The sequence below is a fragment of the Dipodomys spectabilis genome, unplaced genomic scaffold (genome assembly GCF_019054845.1).
Source record: "Dipodomys spectabilis isolate Male_0828 unplaced genomic scaffold, ASM1905484v1 ptg000045l, whole genome shotgun sequence".
Taxonomy (NCBI): domain Eukaryota; kingdom Metazoa; phylum Chordata; class Mammalia; order Rodentia; family Heteromyidae; genus Dipodomys; species Dipodomys spectabilis.
In genome coordinates this window covers 8,027,222-8,053,031 of record NW_024870722.1, presented here as the reverse complement: position 1 = coordinate 8,053,031, position 25,810 = coordinate 8,027,222, and the positions used below count along the sequence as shown (strand labels likewise).

At 36.6% G+C, this 25,810-nt stretch overlaps 1 protein-coding gene across 3 annotated transcripts in view; it reads right to left on the bottom strand.

The window, feature by feature from the left end:
* Cdkal1 (CDK5 regulatory subunit associated protein 1 like 1) overlaps positions 1 to 25,810 on the bottom strand; it is a 525,097-nt gene that overhangs the window by 145,425 nt on the left and 353,862 nt on the right. For all 3 annotated transcript variants that reach the window (XM_042678555.1, XM_042678556.1, XM_042678557.1), the window contains one exon: positions 3,058 to 3,238. In XM_042678555.1, the coding sequence (XP_042534489.1) occupies positions 3,058 to 3,238 (181 nt within the window). The remainder of the gene's footprint in view (positions 1 to 3,057; positions 3,239 to 25,810) is intronic.

Below are 25,810 nucleotides of genomic sequence, written 5' to 3'. Positions count from 1 at the left end.
TTAATGATTGAGGTCTAAAAATGTGAGGAAGATACTAAGGGATCTATGTTTAGAAGCTAAGACACATGACCAAAAAAACAAACAAACAAAAAAAGGAAGAATTGGAAAGCTGATTTAATGCAATGAGTTCTGTTCTAGTTAAGACAAAGCAGCTTGTATAAGACAAATATCCTTGCCAAGAACAATTAGGGAAGGTGGATGAAATTTATAATATAGAATATTTGAACATCCAACAGCTACCAAGATAATAAGGATCGGAAGGACCAAGACATTGGAGAAGGAGAAAGAGATATTAGGAGCTATGTTTTCCTCCCTGGCACTAATCAGTTTTGAGGGAGATCCTGGGAGCCTGAGGAACCAAGCAAAAGTTATGAAGCTGAGAAACTATGCAGAGCCTGGCAAAATCTCATGAGGCCGAGGAGACAAAGATGGAAGCTAAAGGAAGTGCCATAATTTGAGAAAGAACCCAGAATGGTCCTTTCTCAGGACCACCCAGAAATGGTTCTGGTAGTGTACTAGATCTGCTTTGAATCAGTTCCAAAAAGTTGGTTTTGCACATTTTTAACTGATCTCCATGTATAATTTCAGCTTGAAATTGGCAATAGTGGAAGTATTTATATTATAGGAACTATCAAATGTTACAATTAGATTCCTTCCCATGATTGATGTTAAACAATAGTCCACCTCTGGCTATATTCAGAAAATTAGAGCAAGTAAGGAAATGAACCAATCCTCAGAAAGACTGAAAACTAACCCTTCAGATTAAAATAATCAGTTTCTACCTTATGGTAGAGGTAGAATTAAATATTCCTTAGAGGAAGATGGAATAAAATCAGAATCTATAGAAGTATTTTCTTGTTTTGTTTTTGTAAACAATGGTCATTATTCAAAAAAATTACCGGGCACATTGAGATGGAATTAAGAAGGCAGAAGGAATAATACAAAATAAGGCAAAAACAACTGAAACAAATCTACATTGGATGTAGACACTGGAAAACTCCAAAAGCACTTTAATATGTTTAAGTATCTACAGGAAAATATGAAACCTTAACCAGAATACTGGCATCTATGAAAAATAACCAATTGTAATTCTGGAAGTAAAATATTGACAAAAGTTAGAAAGCCAATAGATGGGCTTAATAGCAGGTCAAAAACAGTATTTTCACAAATATGAATGTATACAATTCATCCAAAGATGAAGACTTGAGAATGAGCAGGTATGTGGGTGGGCTTGAGAGTTCATAGGGTCCTGCCTATCATAGTTTGGAACTGTAATGTCCCCAAAGGCTATTTGTTGGGAGAGAGAACTACCTTTCCAGGAGGTGAGGAATAGTGGAGAGAAGTAGGCAGTTGGGGTCATGTCTCTGAAGGGGATACTGGCCTCTGTTCTTCTCTCTTTTACTTCCTGGCTGCCATGAAGGAAGCAGCCTCCTTTGCCACATTTTTCTACCAAGATAGAATACCTCACCACAGGCCCCAAAGTCATGAATCTGTTTATAAGAACTTCTAAAATTATGAGCCAAAAGAAGCCTTTCTTTTCATAAGTTGATTAATCAGGTACTTTGTTGCAGTAACCGAAAGCTGATTGTCACATGGCCTCTGGTAAAAGCAGTGCTGTGGCTCAGGCCACTGCTGCTTTGGGCTCGTGGATGGTTCTGAATATCAAATACCAAAGAAACAGGAGAAGAGAGAAAAACACAAAGAAAAGAGAAATGAAAAATACAGACAAGGACATAACAGACATTGGGAACCGTAATGAAAATACCTGACATGTATTACAGCTGATTCTGAAGGAGAGATGAAGGAAGAACTATCTGAAGAGAATGGCTGAGATTTCTAAACCTTACCAAAAGAGATCAGGGCCCAGACAGAAAGAGCAAAAAGAAACCAAGAAAGATAAATACAAAGAAAAGTACTCCGGAGGGAGATTAAACACAACCCTTCTGGGTTATGTCAGACACACCAGACCTATTGATGGTGTTCTGTGTCTAATAAAGTAAACTTCAGTGAACGCTAGGGAAACCCCACAAAACTGTTGAGTACGTTGTTTAAGGAATCAATACACACGAATACAATCCCTCTTTCTCTCCATACACACATATACACATACATGTATGTGTACAACGTACAAGGATGTGGTCAATAAAATATTGAAATGATATATATCATTTTGATACTCATATATAAATATCTGCATACTAAAAACCAACAGTAACAAGATTTAGGTTATTCCTTTTACTATTTACTCATGAAAGCTACTAAGGGAAAGTAATGGCAATGCATAGTTTTTGAAACAACAGAAAATTTCCAGTTAAAAAATTCTATATCCTTGTAAGGCTAATTGTACATTTTTCTCCCTTCAACCTATGAATATAGAAACCAATGTTTGTCTTGAAATCATTCATTCTAGGACATTCTGGAAAATTAGTTTGCCTTTATTATAGCTCAAACTCATTCACGTGTACTTTGAGTAATATTATTCTTATGTATCTATGAGCATGAAAGGAAGGAAGCAGCTTCACTGAGGATGTGGTATACTCCTGACTGGGTGAATGAAATAGATGTGACTGGTAGACAAATGAGAACGTATCATATATATTCCATGGAGAAGGAAGAAAAGCATAGGACTGCCCTAATTAATAAATGATGAGAAACAGGGAAATATTAAGCCTATTTGCTCACAGATATTTATTTACTTTTAATTAATTCATTTATTTTGTGGTGCAGAGGTTAGAACCTAAAGTATTTTGCCACTGAGTTGCATTCCCAGCCCTTGCCTACAGATATTTAAATGTTGCTTGATTTTGAAACATCCAAATATTTATCATGTACTTGCAAGTTAATCCTAGATAGTAATTTTTAAAAATATTTGGATTTTACTCTTCAAAAGAAGAAAAGGTGACATTTCATTGCCTACAGTCATTTAACTCTTTCATGGTTCCCCCGCCCAACATGGAACTCTCCCAGTATTTCATAACTTCAGGGCGGGGTAGGCTATGCAGCTGCATTTTTATAGTCACTGGAACAAACTGAGACATGACAAGGAAAGTATCTTACCACTTGTGCCGGGACTTGTTCTGCCTTTGCAGCAGGAGTTCCTGGTCTTGGATAAAACTGGTTAATAAAGAGACTTGGGAATCTGTACTCCTCCACAAGTTTCACTGTTTCTTGAAAATCCTGATCTGTTTCTCCAGGAAAACCACAGATAATATCTGTAGCAATTGTTATTCCAGGAACCCTACAAAATAACAAAAGAAAAATGTAAAAAATTGACTAGAAAGCCATAATTATTTCATAGCCCTGACATTTTAAATAGTATGAGTTTTAAAATTACATTTTATTTTGAGGAAAGGAACCACTAGTAAATAGTTTTTAAAAGCTCCAAATACTAAAAGTTAGCTATGAGAAACAGTGGTCCCTTGGCCATCCTCAAAGATGTTTATATCTAATTCCTGTAAGTCTTTGTTCTTGCCACTGCATTTAAGACATGCTTCTCCTGTTATTTCTAGATCCATTGATTTTTAGGTATATTACAATAGATGAGAGTTTAGCTCCTAAAGTACACTAGCCTTCACTTCCAATATAATTGGTGTGCAATTTGCAGTTAAATTAATAGCAATTCTGGTGGTAGAGCTGCAAACGTATTGTTCACCAAAGAGTTCAGTGGTATACCACAAAGTTTTATTTATCAAAATTTTAGAGTTAATAATCTATTTAAATTTAAATAATTTATTAAAAATTAAAATCGATTATTTAAATAATCTACTTAAAATTATGCTTAATATTCTACATTCCTAAGCTAGTGTTTTCCACAAGCTCCATCAGATTTGTGAAAAATCAATACTATTTTTGGACACTATATAATTCATCAATCCACTGTTTTTTCCTTTCTGAAAATGCCACTTCTGCTATCTTCAGGTATATACTGCTTTTATGATTAATTGCTGTTATCTTTGAACGCTGCTTCATAGTCTTCCTTTGTTTCTTTCCTGTGTTCATGGCTATATGTCTTTTTAAATCTTCATTACCCACCTCACCCTGTGTATGCCTTCAGTGACAGGGCAAAACTGCTTCCTCTCAGCATAGACATGCTGTCTTCAACATGTCCTCAGGAACATACCCAATCCACAGTGTGGTAAACTCGGTGGTACACAGCACTCCAAGCTGATCACTCCTGATCACTTGTCAGGATTTTGCATGTGTTAAAGCTGGCATAGCCAAATTCACTCTGATATATTTTTTTGTTGTTGCTGTTTGTTTTCAGTTTTGCATTTTTGAAGTAGTGCTGGGGACTGAACCCAGGGAATAAGTTCATGCTAGGAGGCAGTGGCTTTATCACTGAGCTACCCTCCAGCCCTGCACACTTGTTTATTTACATGGCCCCACTACTCCCTCTCATTTTTGCCAGTCCTGGGGCTTGAACTCAAGGCCTGGGCACTGTACCTTTTTTTTTTTTTGCTCAAGGCTAGCACTCTACCACTTGAACCACAACACGGCTTCCAGCCTTTTCTGTTTATGTGGCACTGAGGAATCAAACCCAGGCTTCATGAACGGTAGGCAAAGACTCCCACCACTAAGCCACACTTTTTAAGTACCAACTTTATTTTCAGTGTTTATTATTTCATGACACAATATGCCTTGGATTAGGACATAAATGTTTACAAGGCACAATCTGGAGATTCATGGTTTCTCAGTCTATGAAATTATCTTACATTATTTTTACAATAATTTATCTTTCTTACAGACTTTTCATTATTGAATGTTGAAACTACTGGATAGATATCCAGCTTTTTCTCCTATTTTCCATATATGTCCACTAGTTCTGGTTTCTGGAAAATTTATCTAAGCGTATTTTACATTCTTCTACTAAAAGGTGAATTCAATATTATAGTTTTCATTTCTCATATTTCTTTCTTATTCTCCAACTTTCCTTTTCATAGTATCCTGTTTTTGTTTTAGAGATAAAACATCTTTTCTTACTTATCTGACGATACCATCAAAGTCTTCCTAATTTTTCTGCTCCCTGAATTTGTACCAATTTCTTCCAGATTCTTGTACTGTGTTCTCTCATATTAGTGGCTGAGACTTCTCATCAGTGAACAGTAATACTTGCTTGTTGTATTTTCACAGTTAGGTGCAAAGTGTGAGTGGGAAGTTGCCTTTGTTTTTGATAGGCCTAGATGTTAGTGGCTTGGGAGTTATTGTCTCTGTGGTCACTAGTGTGCTACAATACTACAATGTCCACTTGTATTTAACAGAACAATAATCACAGAATAATAAGTATTAAAAATTGGGAGCTATGAATTTAAGAAAAGCATTTCAAATAATACAATGAATACCTATACCAAATTTCTGATCACATAAATGAAGATCCATATAGAATATCAATATTTTGTGGCTTAAGAGAGAAAAAGGGATATAAATGAACAAAGTCAGAATATTGAATTCCTAATTAAACCTACAGCTTTGTACATGATGCATACTATGTCTGTATGAAAGAAGTAAAAAAAAATTTGTTTCAGAAAATATTTTATTCCTCTAATATATTTTTTCTCATCTAGTATTAATTTGGCTGAACTTTAATTAGTATAGATTTCAAGCAGTGGGGCTTTTCTTTCTGATGATAAATAAAAGAGACAGTTATACAGAAAAATAAACATTAGAAAATCATTTAAAAATCTTCCTGTGATATGGATATATTTTTCCCTTGTTCACATCTAGTCATCAATCTTATATTTGAAAATCTATTCAGTTCTTATGCTTTTATAGTATGATGCAGATTAAAAGATCTTTTTTCTAGACAAAAGACATGAGAGAAAAATTATATAAATAGTTTTGTTTCATTTTATTATCTTTAGGGAGTTGTTATAAAGGGGTTTCAATCTAACGTGTCAGTTTATGAAAACAATGATCCTGATATAATTTTCAATTAACTGGGTTTTCACTTGCCTTTTAACTAGTTCTGAGCAAAAGAAATCCACAACTACAGTAAGAGGAGTAAATAATAGATAATAGCAGATAATAACTAAGAAGTCCATCTTCTCCAGGAAATTTTTTTTAAAAAATAAGAAACTAAAATACTGCAGACACAAGGACAATTGGCTATTGTCATACGCTGTGTGTTGGAATGAAAGTGGCAATAGATTATGGTGATTCCCAAAGGAAAGTCCCACACTGACTTCCCATCCTCCTTGAACCATGAGTGGAGCTAAATATTTTGTAACACCTGCTTACTTTGGCCTTTGGGTCCAATGTGTCAGGGGGAAGGAGTGGGGAAAGACAAACCTTTATAGGGGGTCATAATAATTGTTAAAGAAGATGTTGAATATGAGAATGTATTTGACAATCTGTATGGAAAATGGATTGATATTACAAGAGGGGAAGGGTTATATTGAATTATATTATTTAATAAGGAGAAACAGTTTAATTGGTTTCTAACTATGTAAAAATATAGCTTATGAGATGTATTGGAAGTAGAGATTGCACCCTAACATTAGATGAGGCTCATCTATACATTAATAAATATGTAAATAATGCCACTTACATTATTGAAAATAATTTGGCCCCTTAGGTGAAAATAAAACCTCATTTACACAGTTAATTGCCTATCAAGTATTTCTCCTCAGTAAGGGAAAATCACAGAGGTTTCAAATAGAGAAAACTCTAACTTGATATCTGATGACTTAAGTGGCTAAGAGGAAACTATAAGAAGTGTAAAATAGAATATTAATCCAAATATTTGGGATGCTAATTTGGGATAAACACTGCTTTTGAGAAGCTCTGAATTTTCAAAACACTCAAAAATTTGAAACTGTCATTTCCACAAATTTTATGAAGTATAATATATGTAATCACTAAGCAATATGTGTTCATAAATTTAAAACAACTTTTTACATTTCTGTTTTCATAGTAATTTGGGAAAAAAATTCTGAAATAAACATGTGAATGAAAATGTTCTGTTAAAAACAAGAATTTTTTGACTCATTTTTTTCTGTCTTATATTTACCATCAAAATATGTTTGCTAAACAGTTTGGGAACAAAAGATGGAAAAGTCTAATTATGCACCTGACCTTATCAGAAGTAGTGTCACATTCAGTTATGAAACTGTCAGGGATGTGTAGCCATAGTACCTCTTGTTTGCTAGCCCTAGGCTAGGACTTAAGAAAAATCTACACATTTTAAGAGTTAACTATTTTACCCTGAATAAAAACACATACCTACACATACACTCGACTTTCAATATTGGAATTCAAACTTTTCCGAATTTTTACTTATCATTTGGTGTTTTATTGGCAAAAAATATGAGAGAAGTTCTACTTCAGTCTGTAAGTCAAGAAGTTATGTGTTTCAAATTCTCCATGTGAAAAATTAGGACTATAACATATGTTACTTACCTCAAAAGAAAAGGATAAAAATGAGCAGCAAAGAATTGTAGCCACTGATAAAAGTAGTAGGCATAAACAACCGTACATGATTTTTAAAAAGTTATTTTGGCCATGTTAAAATTACTACAAATATTGTTAGCATTAAGAGAACTCACAAGTATTATAAAAAATTATACATCAATAAATGCAAAATTTGGAAAATTCTTTGAAAGTAAGTTAGAATGGAACTGAAAATGGAATCAAGAAGGCCATATGAATATCCTTTTGTCTATTACAAAACTGAATTAGTAGTTCAATCTCTTACTATTTTCTCATCAAGATAAAACATAACACACCAAACTCCATGAAGAGATGGCCTGGGTTAAGAAAAAATAAAATAATATACTTGAGGTGTTTTGGGTTTTTTTTTTGGTCTGTACTGAGGCTTGAACTGAGGGGCCTTGTACTAATAAAAAGACAAATAACAACAACAAAAAATCAGCACTGAAAGATATACACAGATGGGAACAGGAGACAGGCGTACTACAAGCTACCCAGTCATTAGTAGTCAGGCAAAATACATTCAGTAGAATGGCTGTATTGAAGAACGGCTGGAAAAGAATACATATTGCTACATATGGAGAAACAAACTCTCATCCGTTATAGCTGAGAATGTAAAATGGTGCATGCATTTTTGGAAAACAGTTTTGGAAATCATAACACTTATGTGACCTGAAATTCCATTCCTAAGTTATTTACCCAAGAAAAATAAACATGTATGTCCCCACAGACTTCTATGTGAATTTTCTCAGTGTTATTCTTCACAGTAGAACCAACTGGAAACAGTTTAGAGGTCTATTAACTGTTGAAGGGGTACATCAAATGTGGTATTGCCACAGAATGAAACTGACATACAAATAAAAGATCATACACCCACATGCATGAATCTCAAAAACATTCTCAAGTACAAGAGGAAAGACAGGAAGGTCTCCTTATGATTCTATTTATATGAAATTTCAAGATCAGGGTTGCCTGGACTTACAGTTAGGGAGCACAACTACCTGCAAACAGGCATAATGAAAGTATTCTAAAAGTGAATTGTGGTCATAGTTGTACAACTGTATATATTCACAAAGAAAATCTACAAAGTATACACTTCCATTGTGTGAAGGTTGTATGCTGTATAAACTATACCCAAGATTTGGAGGAGAAATGTTTTTTGAAGACGGAGAATGCAGGAATCCAGTCTCTAATATTCTTGTAAAGAAGTCTTCAGGGCTGAACAACTGACAAGATATAGTAAAAAAATACAATGTGGACAAAGAAGGGCAAAAGGGAAAGATATTAAACAAAATGCTAAGGCAGAAAAGAGTATTTTCAGGGCGTGAAATCACTCAAAGACTTGAAGAAAGAGAATTTAAGACATTTCTTAAGTATAATCATGAGACAGGAGGAAAGAATTAGTCTTTTTATATTGACAGAAGAAACAGGAGACATAATTCAACTTATTAATATCAAATCAGAATTTTATCAGTAATACTGAATTTACTATCATAGTTTTTAAAAATTTTATTTTATTGTAAAGATGCTTATAGAGGGGGTACAGTTATGTGAGTAAGTAATAAGTATATTTCTTGTCAAACATTGTACCCCCTCCTTTGTTTTTTTCCTACTATCCCTCCTTCTTCCCCTGCTGAAGTTGTAAAGATAATTTCCATCATAGTGTACTGCTATCATAGTTTTATGAAGAAAAAAATCTTAAAATGACCTGAGCTCAAAGAGGAAAAAGCACTTTTTTTTCTAAAAGAAAAAAAAAACACACATACACATAGATAAAGGCTGAAATGTCATTATGAGTAATCAAGACAAAGACCAGTATAGCTTGGGAGTTCATTTCTGGTCTTTTACATATGGCTGTCTGGGAGGAAGATCTTCCCTGGCCTAACTAAGATGGTTCCTAACCGGCTAACTGCATGCCTCTGAGCAGCTCACTACAGTAGAAGCATCCACAGATCAGTTTAGTGTGTTAGTACACAGGGCTCAAAATGGCCACAGTGTTCAACATACATTGGCAATGAACATCAAAACCCTTTAAAGAGAGGTTAACAAGTATCACTATTACAAAAACATAAGTGCCAGACACTATGCTAACAACCACTATTTTGTTAAATATACCTTTCTCTGAGAGAGATTCAGTGTCAGTCTCCATGAAAAACGGGGAAAGTACCAGCAGAAAGAAGCAGTTACAGAATCATGATTTTTTTTTTGGGGGGGGGGGGAATTGGGATCATTAATCAAGCTTGAATACAGGGTGTGGGTGCTGTCTCTGAGCTTTTTTGCTCAAGGCTACTCTACCACTGTCAACTTGTGTTTTTTTTTTTTTTTGCTGGTTAATTGGAGATAAGAATCTCCAGAGCTTTCCTTCCTGGACTGGCTTCAAATTGTGACCCTCAGATCTCAGCCTCCTGAGTACACAGGATTACAGGTGTGAGCCACCAGTGACTGGTCAGAATTAGTTTTAAGTAAAGGACAAATCTGACCTGAAGACTTGGTCACTCATTACCTAAAGCAATTGTTCTAATCCAAGTTACTGATGCCCTTAAAATCTCAATGTGTTGTAAGTACTGGCTGATCAGAAGTTATTATTAATAATTTTTATATACCATTTGCTATAATATAGTGATACCTACAATTAGTATGTCTAGGATAATCTTATCAGATGAGCAGAGAAGCTCAAAAGCTATGTACATATGACAATATAAGATGATGTTAAGTGAAATGAACCCCAAGATATGGACAAAAGAGGTTTTTCTTTGTTGGAATTGTATTTTAAGGGAAGATACTTGGGTCTATAGAAGTTAAAAGATTTAGGAAAGGTTACCAGGCCATTGCTGGTACAATTTGAATTCAAATCTGTAATTTCCAACTCAATTGGTACTGTTTTTACTATTCATTTTGAGTTTTAAAAAAAAAGATACTTTAAACCTAACTGGTTACAGGTTGAATTTATTCCAAGATATGACTTAGTTTTGTTCCTCTCATTATCATTATTCATCGAAAAACAAGCAGATGACATTATTCCTTTTGCAGATGGTTCCAGGATAAACAGTGGCAACAGTGTCAGAGATATCAGAATTCAGACATAGGCTATCTTCTACCACTCATGCTTGCCTGCATGGTTGTGAGGATGGAGGGAAGTAATGAATGAAAGGAATTTAGGCTTGCAGCTGACAGACAGTAGGTACTTAAGGACTGTCTGATTCCCTAAGAGACTAACAGAAGTGAGGAATCCACTCACACCAACTACTCTGACCTGTACTTCTCCTCCACCTCACACCTATGGCTCATATTTCTGCTCACATTTGAGGTTACCTAGTGTCACAGGTAAGTATTAGAAAATTATAGAAGAAGCATATGATGAGAACATAGGAGATAAAAAGACCTTAAATATAATTAGTTTGTCTTTATCACAAATGATATTAACTAAAATTGGAAGAAACTGACATTTGGTGAGCTGGTTTATATGTAAAGTGTAAGGAATTTAAAAAGGCTCCAAATCTGAATAACATTCTGGCTACAGGGAAATGTGACAAAAGTCCTAAAATATCTAATGAATGGATCATACTGGCATTTTGTATTTCTGAAAGTTTACAATATTAAAAGAGATTGCACAAATACAAATTGGCCATTACAAGTTGAAAACTAAAATATAATCTTGCCTCAAGGTTTTACATAAAGTAACCAGATTAAGTCAGGCACAGATGGCTGAGGTTTGGAAGATTTGCAACTGAAGCTAGCCAGGTTAGAACAAAACCATCGCTACAAACTGGGCTGGAGGAACAGCCCAAGTGGTAGAGTGCCAGCTGAGTGAGTAAGCATGAGGCCCTGGATTCAAGTCTCAGCGCAGGAAACAAAAAGTAATCGGCTTAAAGAGAAGTTGTTCATGAAATTTCTATTTGGAAGTTTGCTCAATTAAACAAATTCCTCCCTCCCTCCCTCCCTCCCTCTCTTCCTTCCTTCCTTCCCTAACAATCTCCCTAAGATCCATTGTCCATCATGTCTCCAGTCTTGGGTCTTTTCTCAGTTCATTCCTCTTTCCCTCCTTCCCTCCCTCTCCTCCCTCCCTCTCTTTCTTCCTTTCTTTCCTCCCTCCCTGCCTTCCTTCCTTCCTTCCTTCCTTCCTCCTATTCTTTAATCAGGGAGGTCTTTTCTTAAGGACCTAGAACCACCCTCTTAATGTAAACTATCTTACTATGATAGTGGCAGAATGGCATGTTTCTAATCAATGAAGATTAAAACCAAGGGATGAAGATTAAAGAAATGTAAGATAAAGTGCTTTGCCAACACTGGTTTGTTTTTGGCTATATCACTAAATTTCTTCCATGTCAGGGCCCTATCTAGTTGTATATAAAATTTTATGTGTATTTTTCTTGGGGGAGAGGTCATAATATTCTTCTGATTCTTTATTAAACATTTTTATTGTTATTATAAAGGTGATATACAGAGGGATTGCAGTTACATAAGTCAGGTAAAGAGTACATTTTTTTTTTTTTGGACAATGTCATCGCTTCCCTTGTGTTTTTCTGATTCTTAAAGGCACCTAAGACCCAAATGAGATTACTAACCATTTCTGAGAGCACTTTTAGATCAACCAAAAAATATCAGGAAAGTAGATTATAGGGCAGCAAGGTGATTGATCTAGTTACAATCTGTTCATTATACATTTCTACTAAAAGAAAACAAGGTATCCAACTAATCTGAGTTGAAATTGTAGTAACAGATTCAGTTTGATCTTAAGTCATAAGATATTACTTGCTTGATGGGCAAGTAGACAAATGTCAGGTGTAATCAATTTCAGTGTTGAATATCATAGAAAGTAACTAATACAAAATGAGTCCCAGGTTCACTATTCCCTGTTAGAAATACTAGTGTAATGTAGTTTATTCTTCCTGTAACAACTCTAATTTAAACCATCACATTTACCAATGTTCATATTCTTTCCCTTTAGTACCACATTTACACACCACATTCTCTAATAAAAATCAATGAGCAATTAGTAATAAAAAGACAGGCCTTCAAAAAACCTCAACCTTATTTCTCTGCAAATGATAAAAAAGAGCATAAATTACATAAATGTATTTCTATAAATAATTATGAATTCGTTTTAGAGAATAGCTGTAACAATTTTTGGCTCTAAGAGAAGTTTAACCCTACCTGTTTTAAAAACATTTTTTTCACATACTAGACAATATCTTCTTGTTAGCATACATATTAATGATATATGATATAATCAAAGATAGGCATTCAGTGCCTCTCAGAAAAACTTGGTACCAAATAGTTTCTTAAAGTTATTTCCTATTTTTGAAAGCAATAAAACTTTCAATAACTTAAAAATATCCAGTTAAATTTGATCATTTAGTGAAATCATTTAAATTTGATCCAATTTTACTGTTTCACTGTAAAATATCATGTGTGACAGAAGGGAAGGACACAATAGCAAATGACTTGCTAACATTTTGCAAATGAGACTAGAATTTAAAAGGACAAAACCAAACCAAAAAGTGTCTTAAATCCCTGTACCAAAAATTGCTCAAGTATATGGGAAAATCGCTTCTGAGACTCAAAAGAAAAATAGCTGTCAAATATGTTTTAAAAAAAAATAAAGGGTGGGGACAAATAGAAAAGGCAACACCAGAGATTTAGTGTCATCTATTACCTTCCTAAACCTGGTGTGAATCCAAAATATACAGTTTGGCTTCAAGCAAAAATCAAATGAATCATCAACTGTTAACAAAAAAATTAAATAACTACAATGTTAAGGGAGTTTTTCTCCCAGTAACACTAGGCTTACATTCCATGGCAAATGTTTTGGAATGAACACAAAGCCTTACATAAGACCAAAGATATTGCTTTAAAAATTAAAAGTAAGCATACTGGATAATACTATTATGATAGTTAAAAGGAACCATATTAAATTTCATGGAATTTTTATACATGTTATTAAAATCATTTTCTGACGCTGCTGGATGGAGGGAAGGTGTTTGATGTCTATGGTACTGTTAACACAATTCTTATATGAGTTTTTCTGTTGTCATGGCAACATGAATTATAAGGTTCAATGAAGCTGAATTCAGTAATGTGTATTTTTCTGTTATTCAAGGTGAAAGGAAATGAAACATTTCTAACATTCATAAACTGCAGCAAATGTCTGAATTCCATTTAGAGATAAGATGATAATTACTAAAGTAATTAGAATTCTTCCTGGATGGAATTATTTTGCACACAGTGGAAATTCAGATTTGGGAATGAAAGCAGGGGCCAAAGTATATTCAGCATCAGTAATTAATTACAGCACAAACCAATATGCCATTCTGATACCCTGGAACCGACCATACCTGCTTTTGACTGCTTCTGACTACAATAGCAAGGAAGCCTGGCCCCCAGCCTCATCCCTTAAGTCAGAAAGATAAAGTAGGTGAAATCATTTTATTCAAGAGAAAATCCAATTATAGAAATAATCAACTTTCCCCTCTTGCTTTATTTTTTCATATTTGAAAGGGCATTCACATTAGCAGAACCAATTAAAAGAATATTTTCTTCCTTTAAGGACAGTGCAAAAACTACAAAGTTGGGCAAGTTTCTTAAATCTTATAAAATTAAACTTTGAAGAAAACCACTTCTTGAAATTTTAGACACTCAAACCAAGATCATAGCATTCTTTAATGGAGAAACTAACTGGAAGGTGACTAAATACCAGGTCTCAGGAAGAACTTAGGAGAATTATACACACAACACAGTTGCCTCGACTATCCAGCCCATTATCTAACAAGAATTCAGTCTATTATTTCCAATAGATGAGTTCTATAGCACTCAGACATATACTGCATCCAGGCCTGGTGAGAGGGATTGTGGTTCAAGGCCCATTCAGGCAGTAACTAGCAAGACCAACCTCTCAACTACCAAGTCACAGGCTTTGGTAGCATGTATCTATAGCTATCCTGGTGATTAAGAGGCATATAGGTAGGGGGAGCGAGGTCTAAAGCTAGGCCTACTTGGAAAATAACGAAGCAACAAAATGGCTGAGGCTGTACTTCAAGTGGTAAAGTAATGACCAGCAAATCTGAGGCTCTGAATTCAAACTCCAGTGCCAACAAAGACTAAAAAAGAGAGCATTACACTTTCAAGTCTTATGTCATTACTAAAGTACTATGTGTATAGACATCATCATTACACTAAATATGAATTTGTGTGTGCTACTGCTCTCTAGCACTAACTCAGCAAGCAACATCGCTGTGCAATCTCCTCACACCTATGCAAAACATTCTTCTTTGGTGGAACACCTGATGGCTGCAATTTTCTAGATTTTCTCTTGGCAAGGTCACTCATAGCCCCTCTTAGAGGCCCTGTGGTAGTCTGCTCCTGTCTTCTTGGTACTTATTACATCTGGCTTCTCCTGACCTATCACCTCCTCATCAGACTAGTACACAAAGGAGGGCTTGGTCCACATACCCACAGTGCAGAAGTAAGGCAGCACACCTCACAGGCAGTGGGGCTTCAAAGAGGTGACCAATGAATGAGGGTGCAGTGCTCAGAGCTAGAGAGAGGACAGCGAGGTGAGTAAATTCAACATAGCAACAGGCCTTACTGACCTCTGGATGACTCATCCCTGCATGACTAGTGAGTCTCCACATATTACTTTGAAGATCTGCAAGTTCAGGGGATCTGGGGAGTGGAGGGGATCTCCACTCCCCTGGGCTTTTTAAGTAACTAGCTTCTCTGTGGGGAAAATTCAGACTTATGGGCACTGGGGCCCACTTGGTTACCTTCAATGATGTCATTGTTTCTCAGGTGAATACTTTAAAAAGATACTTTGATGTGGTGGTAAGGACACTGTTTCACCTTAGATTTTTATATACAGAAATAGAAATGTTGAGGGTGAGTCAAGGCACTCATGAAACAACTCGAGGTTTTGGGCAAACATGGGTTAGAACTTGGAGGGAGAGTGGAACGCGGAGTCTTGGAAGCAAAGTGAAGGTTTCTCTGGGAGATGATTCTTGGCAGTGCGGCCTCTGCTCTTGCAGGAATGAGCGTGTCATTCTCAAATCGCATGCTCATGGAGGACATAACTGCACAAGTTCTCACAGATGAGGGTCCACAAGAACTGCAGAGGTGAGGGACAGAGGTGGCCAAGAACCTTTCACATAGGAAAGTCACACACACCTTGCCTGCCCATTAAACACTCTGGCCTTTATGCCAGGGGAATGTCATTCTCTTGGATCCCCGTTTGGCCCATGCCTGGCTGGCCTGTCACTATGGTTATTTTCCAGCTCTCAGAGCCACGCAGCCCTGCCCAGCCACGCGTCAGTGCCCCAGAACACTCCGTGGCTCCTGCTGACTCTGAGTAACTCCATCTGCTTCAGTGCCCACAGCTGCTCAGGCAGCCAGCCGTCCCTCCTCACACGGGGTCAGCAGCTCTGCCAGGCTCCAGTCACTTTCCTGCTCATGGGAGCTGCTCCTCCCAAGAAATGCTTCAGAACTCAAGAACAAAGCCACCATGTCAGGTGATACTAGGACACACAATTCCCCAAGTCACCATTTAGGGAAGAAAACAGTATTAGTTGCTCATGAATTAGCTCACTATTGTGCTGAAATTGTGGCATTTTCTAACTTTAGCCTTTCTGAAATAATATTACTAACACTTATGAATGTTTATGTCTCAATGCTTCTCAAACACTGATTCATCTACAACAGGCAATACATTTTTTTCCTCAGCTTAATACATTTTTAAACTGAGGAAAAAATATGGCAATGGAAGTACAGAGAGATTTGGTAACCTGCCCTAAAATGCAAAGCAATAAGCAGGAGAGCCTGTATCTAGATCCTTGAGGTTTGCTTTCGGTTTGAGGTCTTAAGTGACAAGCTGCCTTCTACTCTGGATGGTGACTACTGAGTGGTACTAGATACACCCTTATTCTAGAAGGCTCCCTTCTCTGATAACGGTGATAAGCAGATGTCACTGTACAATGACTTGTCTGAGACTACGAAAGCACCGGTGTTACTAAATAAATGACCCACTGGGCATTCACTTTGCATTTGTGCCTCCAATATGAAATGACTACTCTCACATTCAAAGACAAGGGCACTGAGAGGGCGCTTGCTCATGGTGATGGACCCATGGTGCAGAGGGAAGGCCAAGGAATAGGATTTCCAGCTCTTGGAGCTTTCCTTACACAGCTGTTTTAGTTAAGGGAAAAAATACAGGAAAAAGCCCTCTGTACATAGCATGTCTGTGCCAACAGCTAACAACAACAACAAAAAAGATCTGCAAGAAAGCTTGTGTTTCATCCCACTCATATTCAGTGGTGTCAAAATGAGGATGAGAACGAGTTTAGAACAATTAGTGGATACAATGCACCCAGCTCTGGGAGCAAACAAATATTGCAGGAGTGTTTTAACATCAAGCCCCAAGTCCCTAGGGCCCAGTGAGGAGCACTGCTTACATTACCTTTGGCAAAAGAACTGCAGCAGTCTTCAGATTACTACAGCAGTATGCCATACCAAATCTGGCATCGTTCACAGGCCATGCACAAGAAAAAATTATCTGCCACCTGAGAAACCCACATTCAAGTACTGACCACAAATTACGACAAAGTACTTCTCTTTTATGGTATTCTCTTCTATGGTTTCTTCATGGCCTTGATCTCCAGTGCTTCCCTAGGACTTTGAGAGGTGACTAGGTCCTGGGGGCAGAGAGTAGCACCCTTGGAAATAAGGCTGGAGGTTGAATGAAGTGCCGTCTCTTTTGCCCTCTGTCCCATCCATGTGGGAGCATTTACTCTGTGCCACCTATGAGACCCCCCCCCCCCCCCCGACATTAAACTTATGAGCTCTTGATCATGGACTTCTGGACTCTAATTCTGGGAGAAAACTATTTGTTGTTTATAAATGATGCTGTCTGTACATTGTTATAGTAGCAGGGAAGGACTCAGACCAAAATGTCAACATCTTCTGCAAGGGGATAAGGTTCATTTGCAGATATTCAGGAATGTAAAGACTCTGAACAGAGGAAGAAAGAATTAAACACTAAGTAATTGTCTCCTTACCTGCTGAATAATCCTTGGAAGTCATTTAGAATAATAAACCAATACTTTTATCAACCCTTCCTATGTATGAATAATTAGTTATAACACAACATACATTTACTCATAATTTTGGTATATACAAATGATGGTTGGGCTAGCTCACAGAGAGAATTAGTAAAGGACAAAATCTTGCAAGTAAGTGTACGAATGTGAGTGCTGCTGCTAGCCTGACAATCCTTGATGAAGCCTTGACTTAAAAGGAAAAACTGTGGATACAACAAGGCACAGCAGAACCACAGAGCTGCCTCCTAACAAAGAACACATCTGAACCAAGTAGGAGAAAGGATGGCAGGACAAGGACTCAGTCTATCTGGGCAGCTCCATTCCCAGCCAACAGTTCCAAGTTCTGACCAAAAAATGAGCCAAACACCAGGAGCTAAGAGACAATGGATGGTTATTATCTGCACAATGGTCCAAGCCATCTCCTGAATACAAAGGCACATATTTCCACATAGCTTTGAAGAAAAAATTGTTTGTGATTTTATGAAGAAACCTGCACAGAATGGAAACATAAATAAATAATGTGACAGAAATGACTCTGGGGGAGCAACATACACAGGAAGGCCCTGCCTCTGACAGGGGGATAGGTGGAATGAAAGTGTGGAAAGTGGTGGATGCATGAAGCAGGATCCATTCCTGAAGGTGTTTCAAAGTGGATGCTGCCCAGAACTGTCCCTGGAGAATAGATATGGAATGAAAAACCAACTTCGCACAGACCTTTAGAGTCTGAAAGATCTTTGGTGCTCCCAACTGGGATCATTTCTTAAAAATGTAGGAAGAAGAGATACTTCGCTGACTTTCTGAGGTGGCCGAGGTAACCTTGCCAATAAAAACAGCAATGTAAACAATATAGTTGATTTTAGTTTTCTAAAAGTCACACTTAAAAATGCAACAAGTACCAGGTGCTGATGGCTCATAACTGTAATCCTGGCCACTCAAGGAGCTGAGATCTAAGAATCATAGTGCGAAACCAGCTCAGGCAGGAAAATCCATGAGACTCTTATTTATTGCCAGGTAACTACCAAAAAGCCAGAAGTAGAGCTGTGGTTCAAGGGGCAACTAGCCTTTGAGCAAAAAGCTGAGGGACATTACCCAGATCCTGAGTTCAAGCCCAAGCACAGGCACACATGTATGCACGCGTGCATACACATACACACATATGCATGCAGACACACACATGCAACACACACAATATGTAACAGGTAAAATTAGTAACTTATTTTGTGATATGAGATATTGAACTCAGAGTCTCTTGTTTGTTTGGCAAACACTTGAGCAATTCTCTAAGTCCTTTTGCTTTTAGTTTGTTTTCAGATAGGGTCTTTTGCTTTTGTTTGGGCTGTCTTGGACCACAATGCAACTACCTTAGCTCCTTGAGTAACTAGGATTATTGGCATGAAAGACCAAGTCTGCCTTGTTTTGAGATTGGGTCTCACTGCTTTTACAGGGTTGACTTTGAGCCATATCTTTGTATCTCTACCTTTCTAGGAACTAGAAGTATGGTTGGGCATGAGCTGCCATGGACTGCTTGAAATTAGGAACTCTAAAATGTAATCATTTCAATACATAGTCCATACAAAAACGAATAGCAGATTACATTTTCCCCTATTCTAAGACTTTGAAATTTAGTATATATTATAGAATTATAGCATGTATCAATTTATTCTAGCCACATTCCCCATGCTCAGCATACACCTGGCTACAGTACTGGTAACACAGGTATAGAGAAAAGATGAATAAACCCTCTAACTCAAGGAAAGCAAGAACAACGGCATCCAGGTAAAAAGAAAACACACACTATGGAAAGTGGTAAATTTGAATGGGATGAGAGGAATGTACAGCTTGAAAGGAGGTTGGGACCAGCAAAAGGATCTGCAAAGGCTTTTGTGAAGAGCAGTGCCCCTCGAAGCTGTGGGCACCAGTACTACCATGCTAGCACCATCCAAGCAAATCACTATGATGAAGAAGAGAGGCTGTGGGCTTCAGCCAAGATGGTGATAGTTAAAAGATAGCCCAAATGACTAACAGTAGCAAGTAGCTATGGAAGACACAGCAGATAAGACACAACTTTTCCCCTGGTAGTTTACAAGAGAGAAAAAGCAGTTCAGAATAAACAAAAAGAAAACTTCTCTCACCAGAAATCAAATACAACTTAGATAACTATTTCTCTAGACTGAAAAATCACACCCAAACCTCTCTAATGTTAGACTGTATCATTCATAGCTAAATGCTTAGGGTTTGGGATGTAGCTTAGTGGCAGAGCTCTTCCACAGCAAGTGCAAGCAAGACTCTTGGTTAGATCTTCTGAATAGCAACAACAAAAGTTTCACATCAAAGATTTGAAAAGTGGATACAAATAGCTAATGCTATGTTTTAATGCAATTTATTAATCTATTTTGATGCTGCACATGAAACATTAAAGAATAGTTTCTTCATTATTTTGACTATTAATGTGATTTTATCCCACTATGTGCCACGATCCATGAACACTGTAGGCCAGAGATATTAAGCATTAAATTCCAATGCATCAAACAATTAAAAACTCTACCAAAATCCTTAGCAAATTATCAAATATCACATGTGACAGGCAATCACTGTAGGCTACATGATAAAGTTTATAAAGAAAATCTGAAGCCAGGCTCACGCCTGTAATCCTAGCTACTCCGGAGGCTGAGATCTGAGGATCATGGTTCAAAGCCAGCCCGGGCAGGAAAGTCCATGAGATTCTTATCTTCAATAAACCACTAGAAAACCAGAAGTGGCATTGTGGCTCAAGTGGGACAGCACTTGCTTTGAGCTGAAGAGTGCAGGGACAGCGCCCAAGCCCAGAGTTCAAGCCTCACAACTGACAAAAAAAAAAAAAAAAACTGAAATAAAAGAAAAAGATATGATTTTTCAGAGTAATAGTGAAAAAGAAAAAAACACTAAGGCAGGAAAGAAATCTGACATCAAAAAACTGTATTTTAATAAATGGGAAATTCAGTTTAAAGTAGTTACATGATTTTATTCCAGTGTTTCATTCAGACCTTCTGTTTTAATTACTTTTTACAAATTTAAATCTCTGGATGGTGTGCATAATTCCAATAAATACATCAGCATGAGATTCCTTAGTAGCTGGATACCTGGTAACATCTTTCATTCATGCATGTATTCCTGGTGCAAAGAAATTATATTATTTCAAATATGTTAAAATGTTTTCTATTACTGTCTAGCATAACTGAAAGTTACCTCACAAATCACTGCTTTCCTTTTGTACTCTTGGTCTGAGTCTCAGAGAAAAGAAACTTATTTGTGGTGCTGTGTATAGAAGTCAATAATAGCTCACAAGTAACCTCAGTTTGGTTTACTTCCATGTGATGGCAGACGTTAGAACGGAGCTTTCTGTCAAGTGCAAGGAAAAGCTATGTACACATAGTTTTGCTTCATATCCTTGAACCCACTCTGACACTGTTTCCCAATGCTGTTAAGAGCTACAGAGGGAAACACGTGTTCAGAATTAGCTATGATGGCTCTGTTAGCCTAGCAACAATCATTGGTCTCCCAGGAAAGTTTATCATCACATGGGCACCTGCTGTCTTGCCAGCTTCCCAGCTTCAGGTGTGGGCTAACTGTAGACAGAGAGCATGGTGTTTGAGCGAGAGGGTTGGAGAAATCGGGGAAAGGGCAACATGCTTAAGTCATTTTTTTGCTGTTTTCATTTCTTGAAAAAATCATTGTTTAGGTGTAACCTGCAGTTGAAACTGAGGAATCTGAAAGGTAATGAATTTCAGTGTGTGTGGTAGTTCAAGGTCAACATACTTTGGACATATTAAGACATTTGTTCCTAGTACAAGTATTTCAAGGGAGAAAGATTAGCTTTTAAGATGAATAAAGAAATCTTACTTTACACTCTGAAATAAAGAATGAATTAATGAATTTAAAACCATTCACTCACATTTCCTTCCAGTGAATGAAGATTTTGTGAGGCTATTCTATTTGAATCCAAAATTTACATGATACAAAAGATTAATAGTAGCCAGTAACAAATCATTAATAGATTTATTTACTGTACCACACTCTGATCTAACTTTGCTCTGTGATGGTAACCACTCAGAAAATACATATTTAATCTCAACTTGAGGGAACAGTGTCACATGAGCTTTATCACAGGGACACAGGACTTCAGACCATGATTGTTTCATGACTAAAAAATGAGTGACTTAAGACAAAAAGCTCAACATCCCTAAACTTCATTTCTATTCATTCCCTAATAAATACCATCTGTTGTGTACTTTAGGGATATAATACCCGTCAAAACTCCATCGTATTATGAGAACCGGCACCAAGTTGATCTGAAATGCATATTTGAACAGATGTGTTTAAATTACATCTCCGTCTATCCACATGCATAAATTCAGAGCAAGCGTGTGTTGATTTAAAATGCATAAAAAAGGGATTTGGAGATGCATCCAAAGTGAACAGCATCTCAACGGATCAAGGCTCACATTACGAAAGGTCATTACTAAAAATAAAGTTTGCATTTATTAAGGGTTTGGTGGGGGGAGTTTTCATGAGAAGTGACTGAGTATTTGCTGCACAAAATCAGCCACTGAAACTATACTAATTTTTTACAACTCTTCCATGTAAAACATTAAAGCTGTCATACATGGATGGGAAAAAGTGAAGTAGGAGACATCAAAATAGAGCAAATTATATGGCATATCTTCTGACTGATACTGGCTTATATATATATATGGCTCAGTTCTGTTTCACATACATTTTGCATATCTCTAAAAAAAACTTGTGATTTCAATAGGCATGATAATGTTCTCCGTTCATATTTCATAGCTACACTTCCAACTGTTAAAATTAATCAAATCCTTTTGGAACTATGAAGTTCATCAATATTTGGCAAGAAATGAGACACATAAAAAAACAAGCACAAGAGGATCAGATTTGTACATATTCTATGTATTTCTTAAGGTACAAATTTCCATGCTGGGTTTTCACTAGCAAAAGCTCTCTGGTGAGTTCTTGCTAATTTTCCATTAAGTTAACAGTATAAAAACAAGAAAGCTGACACTACTTACATGATACATGTACACGTAGCTTTTGAAAGAATTAGCTTTCAGTGGAGAAGCTAAAGGAGAATATATATATTTTGTTTTCTTCAATAGTCATTACTGGTAATGAAGTAAATGTTAGAGGTGCCAGGTAACATTCTGTTTAGTTACTGATAAAGTAGGGTTCAAATATAAACTACAAAAACCTTTTTATAATGACCATTTTTCTAATTAACCTTATGGTATGTGATAGGATAGGTTACAGATGAACATGTCAACAGGAATTTAAGATTTGTTTGAAAAGAAAATCTCTGGGTTGCAGATGTGGCTGGTATGATAGAGTGCCTGACTAGAGAGTGTGAGTACCTGAGTTCAATCCCTACTGTGTGTGTGTGTGTTGGGGGGGGGGGGGGGAGGGAGTGGAGAGGGCGATGAAATACAATAGGGAAATTTACTTAGCAAAGCATATTTAATCTCTTAAGATTTAGGTTACAGCTCCTTTTACTGATAGATGCAGAAGCTTCTGCAAAGCATGAATTAATTAACTTAGAAATCATACTGAAATTACAGCAATGTCACTGTGGGGAAAAATCTGTTAAAATTCTGCATATCTTCTAGGCTTATATCTTGTGCTGATTCTTCTGTCCTTTCCTGCCCCTAGTCCCAGCCATCTCTTTGTCTCTGCCCTGTGTGTGCACAGAAGGCTGACTCCTATACCATGTGTCACAGGGACCCTCATCTCACACATCACATCCAGCCCAGGCAACTTCCATTCCTTCTTGGAATACCAACACACTGGCCTGCAGGCCTCCACACATTGAAGATTTCCTTACTCTTCTAAGTCTTTCTGACAGAGCTAAACTCCTCTGCTCAGGAATCAAAGCACTTTCTACTAGTGAACTTCCTTGAATTTAGTGCCTCTTCCAAACTGCTAAACCCTATGTATTTCATAATCTTCTATTTTAACCACTTGCTTTCTTCTTTTTCACCCCAATAAGACCATTAAGTTCCTAACAAACCATGTCTGTCTTGCATATTACAACATTCCCATAGTCTAGAACTCAGTGCCTGGCATCAGAGATACTTAATACATATTAATGAGTCAATGGAAGTCTTTTTTTTTTTAATTTAATTTAATTTTATTTGTGAACATACTGTACAGAGGAGTTACAGTTACATGGGCAGGATAATGCGTACATTTCTTACCAAGCATTGCAGCCTCCTCCTTTGTTTACCCTTCACATCCCTTCCCAGCCTCCCCCCTCCCCCCCTGGAAGTCTTATTTCTTTTTTAAGGAAGGAAAAAAACCTCACAAATCATATTTATTCAGATCTGATTCTCAACATTTTATCTGGAATAGGCAAATTAAATATTAATACAATAGTTAGAAAACATTTTAAGACAAATGTAAATTGCATAATAATCTTCTGAAAGTAAGTGGTACAGTTAGGCAGAATCAATGGAGAATGTGCTAATTTGAGTAAGATTGTTATTTGAGGGTTGGGCTTTGGTAGCTCACAGCTTTAATCTTAAGCTACTCAAGAGGCTAAAATTTAAGGATTATGATTTCAAAGCTAGCCTGGGGAGGAAAGTTCCTATGATTCTTTATCTTCAATTAATCACCAAAAAGCCAGAATGGAGCTGTGGCTCAAGTTCGAGTATTAGCCTTGAGCAAAACAGCTCAGGGGCAAGCACCCAAGCACAGAGTGAAACACAAACAAGTGAACAAATTTACAAAGCTTGTGAAATGCAAGCCTATGGCATTATTCATTAGCAAGTATTCTGGAAAATATTACTGTCCTATGTGACTGAGTAAAAAGTGGGTTCCATAGACTCAACTTCCAAAAAATTCTGTGAACTTTTTGCAGAAACAAAAAATGACTGAACTTATATGGTCAAATAGTAGTTTGATGGCTTAGTAGTGGTGAGATTTTATTGTGATTTTATCTTATTTTGCTTATGACCAAGATTGAAATTCTTCTGAGTGGGAGAATTCCCACTAACTTCAACCTAAAATTGAATAGACAGAATTTGCTTTCTTGCAAGTTATATACTTAAGTCTTTTTAGCAACTAATGTTTAACTCACAAGTAATGTCAAGCTTCATTATACATTTACCATGATGTCAATGTTAAAGCAATAAACAAACCCTCCATTCCCACAGAAATTTGCAGTGGACATATTTCCCGAATTTATAGTACATTTTTAACAGCATTTTTCAGACCTCAATCCAAGTGCAAAGGAAACATTACTATTTAAGAATCCATTTACCCATGCTATTGAGAGATTATGTCTAACTTTCAATTAGAAATGATGGATCTGATCGAAGATGGATAGAGAGAGAAGAATCTAAAAGAATTCTAGAAACACCTTCCAAGTGATAAACACACTCAATTAAAGCCATGATATAGTGATACTCTGAATTGATACAAGTATTTGTCAATAGGCATCTGTTGGAAAGATAGTTTCAAGGATGAAATGCAAAAAAAACAGATATAAATGTCAATATTGACAAATTAGCATTAACTACTGATTTTGATGACAGGAGATGCTGAATTTTGAATCCCAGTAAGTGATGCAAATTTAAAAATTACATTGCACTACCTAGGAGATCTATGTTTCATAAATTTTACTATATTAATATTAGAATACGAATTTCAACAACAAAATTTTGTAGAAATGTCTTTTTTGCATTATATGAATGCATTATATGCATATTCTTCATAAATAAAGCTAGTGGATCCCTAGATTTCGATGTTTCTCTAATGATTACAAATAGCTAAACATATAAGTCCAACAAATTTCTTCTCTTAAATGAGTTATATTTGAAACCAAACTTATGCCTGTTAAGTCAACTTTTGAAATAGTAAACAAAAGCATCAGTGTACAGGAGATTCCCAGCAGGGTATGTGAGATGTGCCTTGTTTAGCCAATCATCATAGTCTTCTAACACTCCCTTCCTTTCTTTTTTAAAGACAGGGTCTCTCTATGTAGTGCAGAACAGTCTTGATTGCTCAATCCTCTTGTCTCAGTCTCCCAGCTGCTGGAATTGTAGGCATTAACCATGATGCTTTGGTGAAAAAGTAAATCTTAAAGAGGTATTTAATTATGTGTTCTCATAATTGCCTGAGATTGCTGTACCTAAGGAAACAGAAAGAGAAAAAAGGTAGGTGTGTGTGTGTGTGTGTGTGTGTGTGTGTGTGTGTGTGTGTGTGTGTGTGTGTGTGTGTGTGTGTGTGTGTGTGTGTGTGTGTGTGTGTGT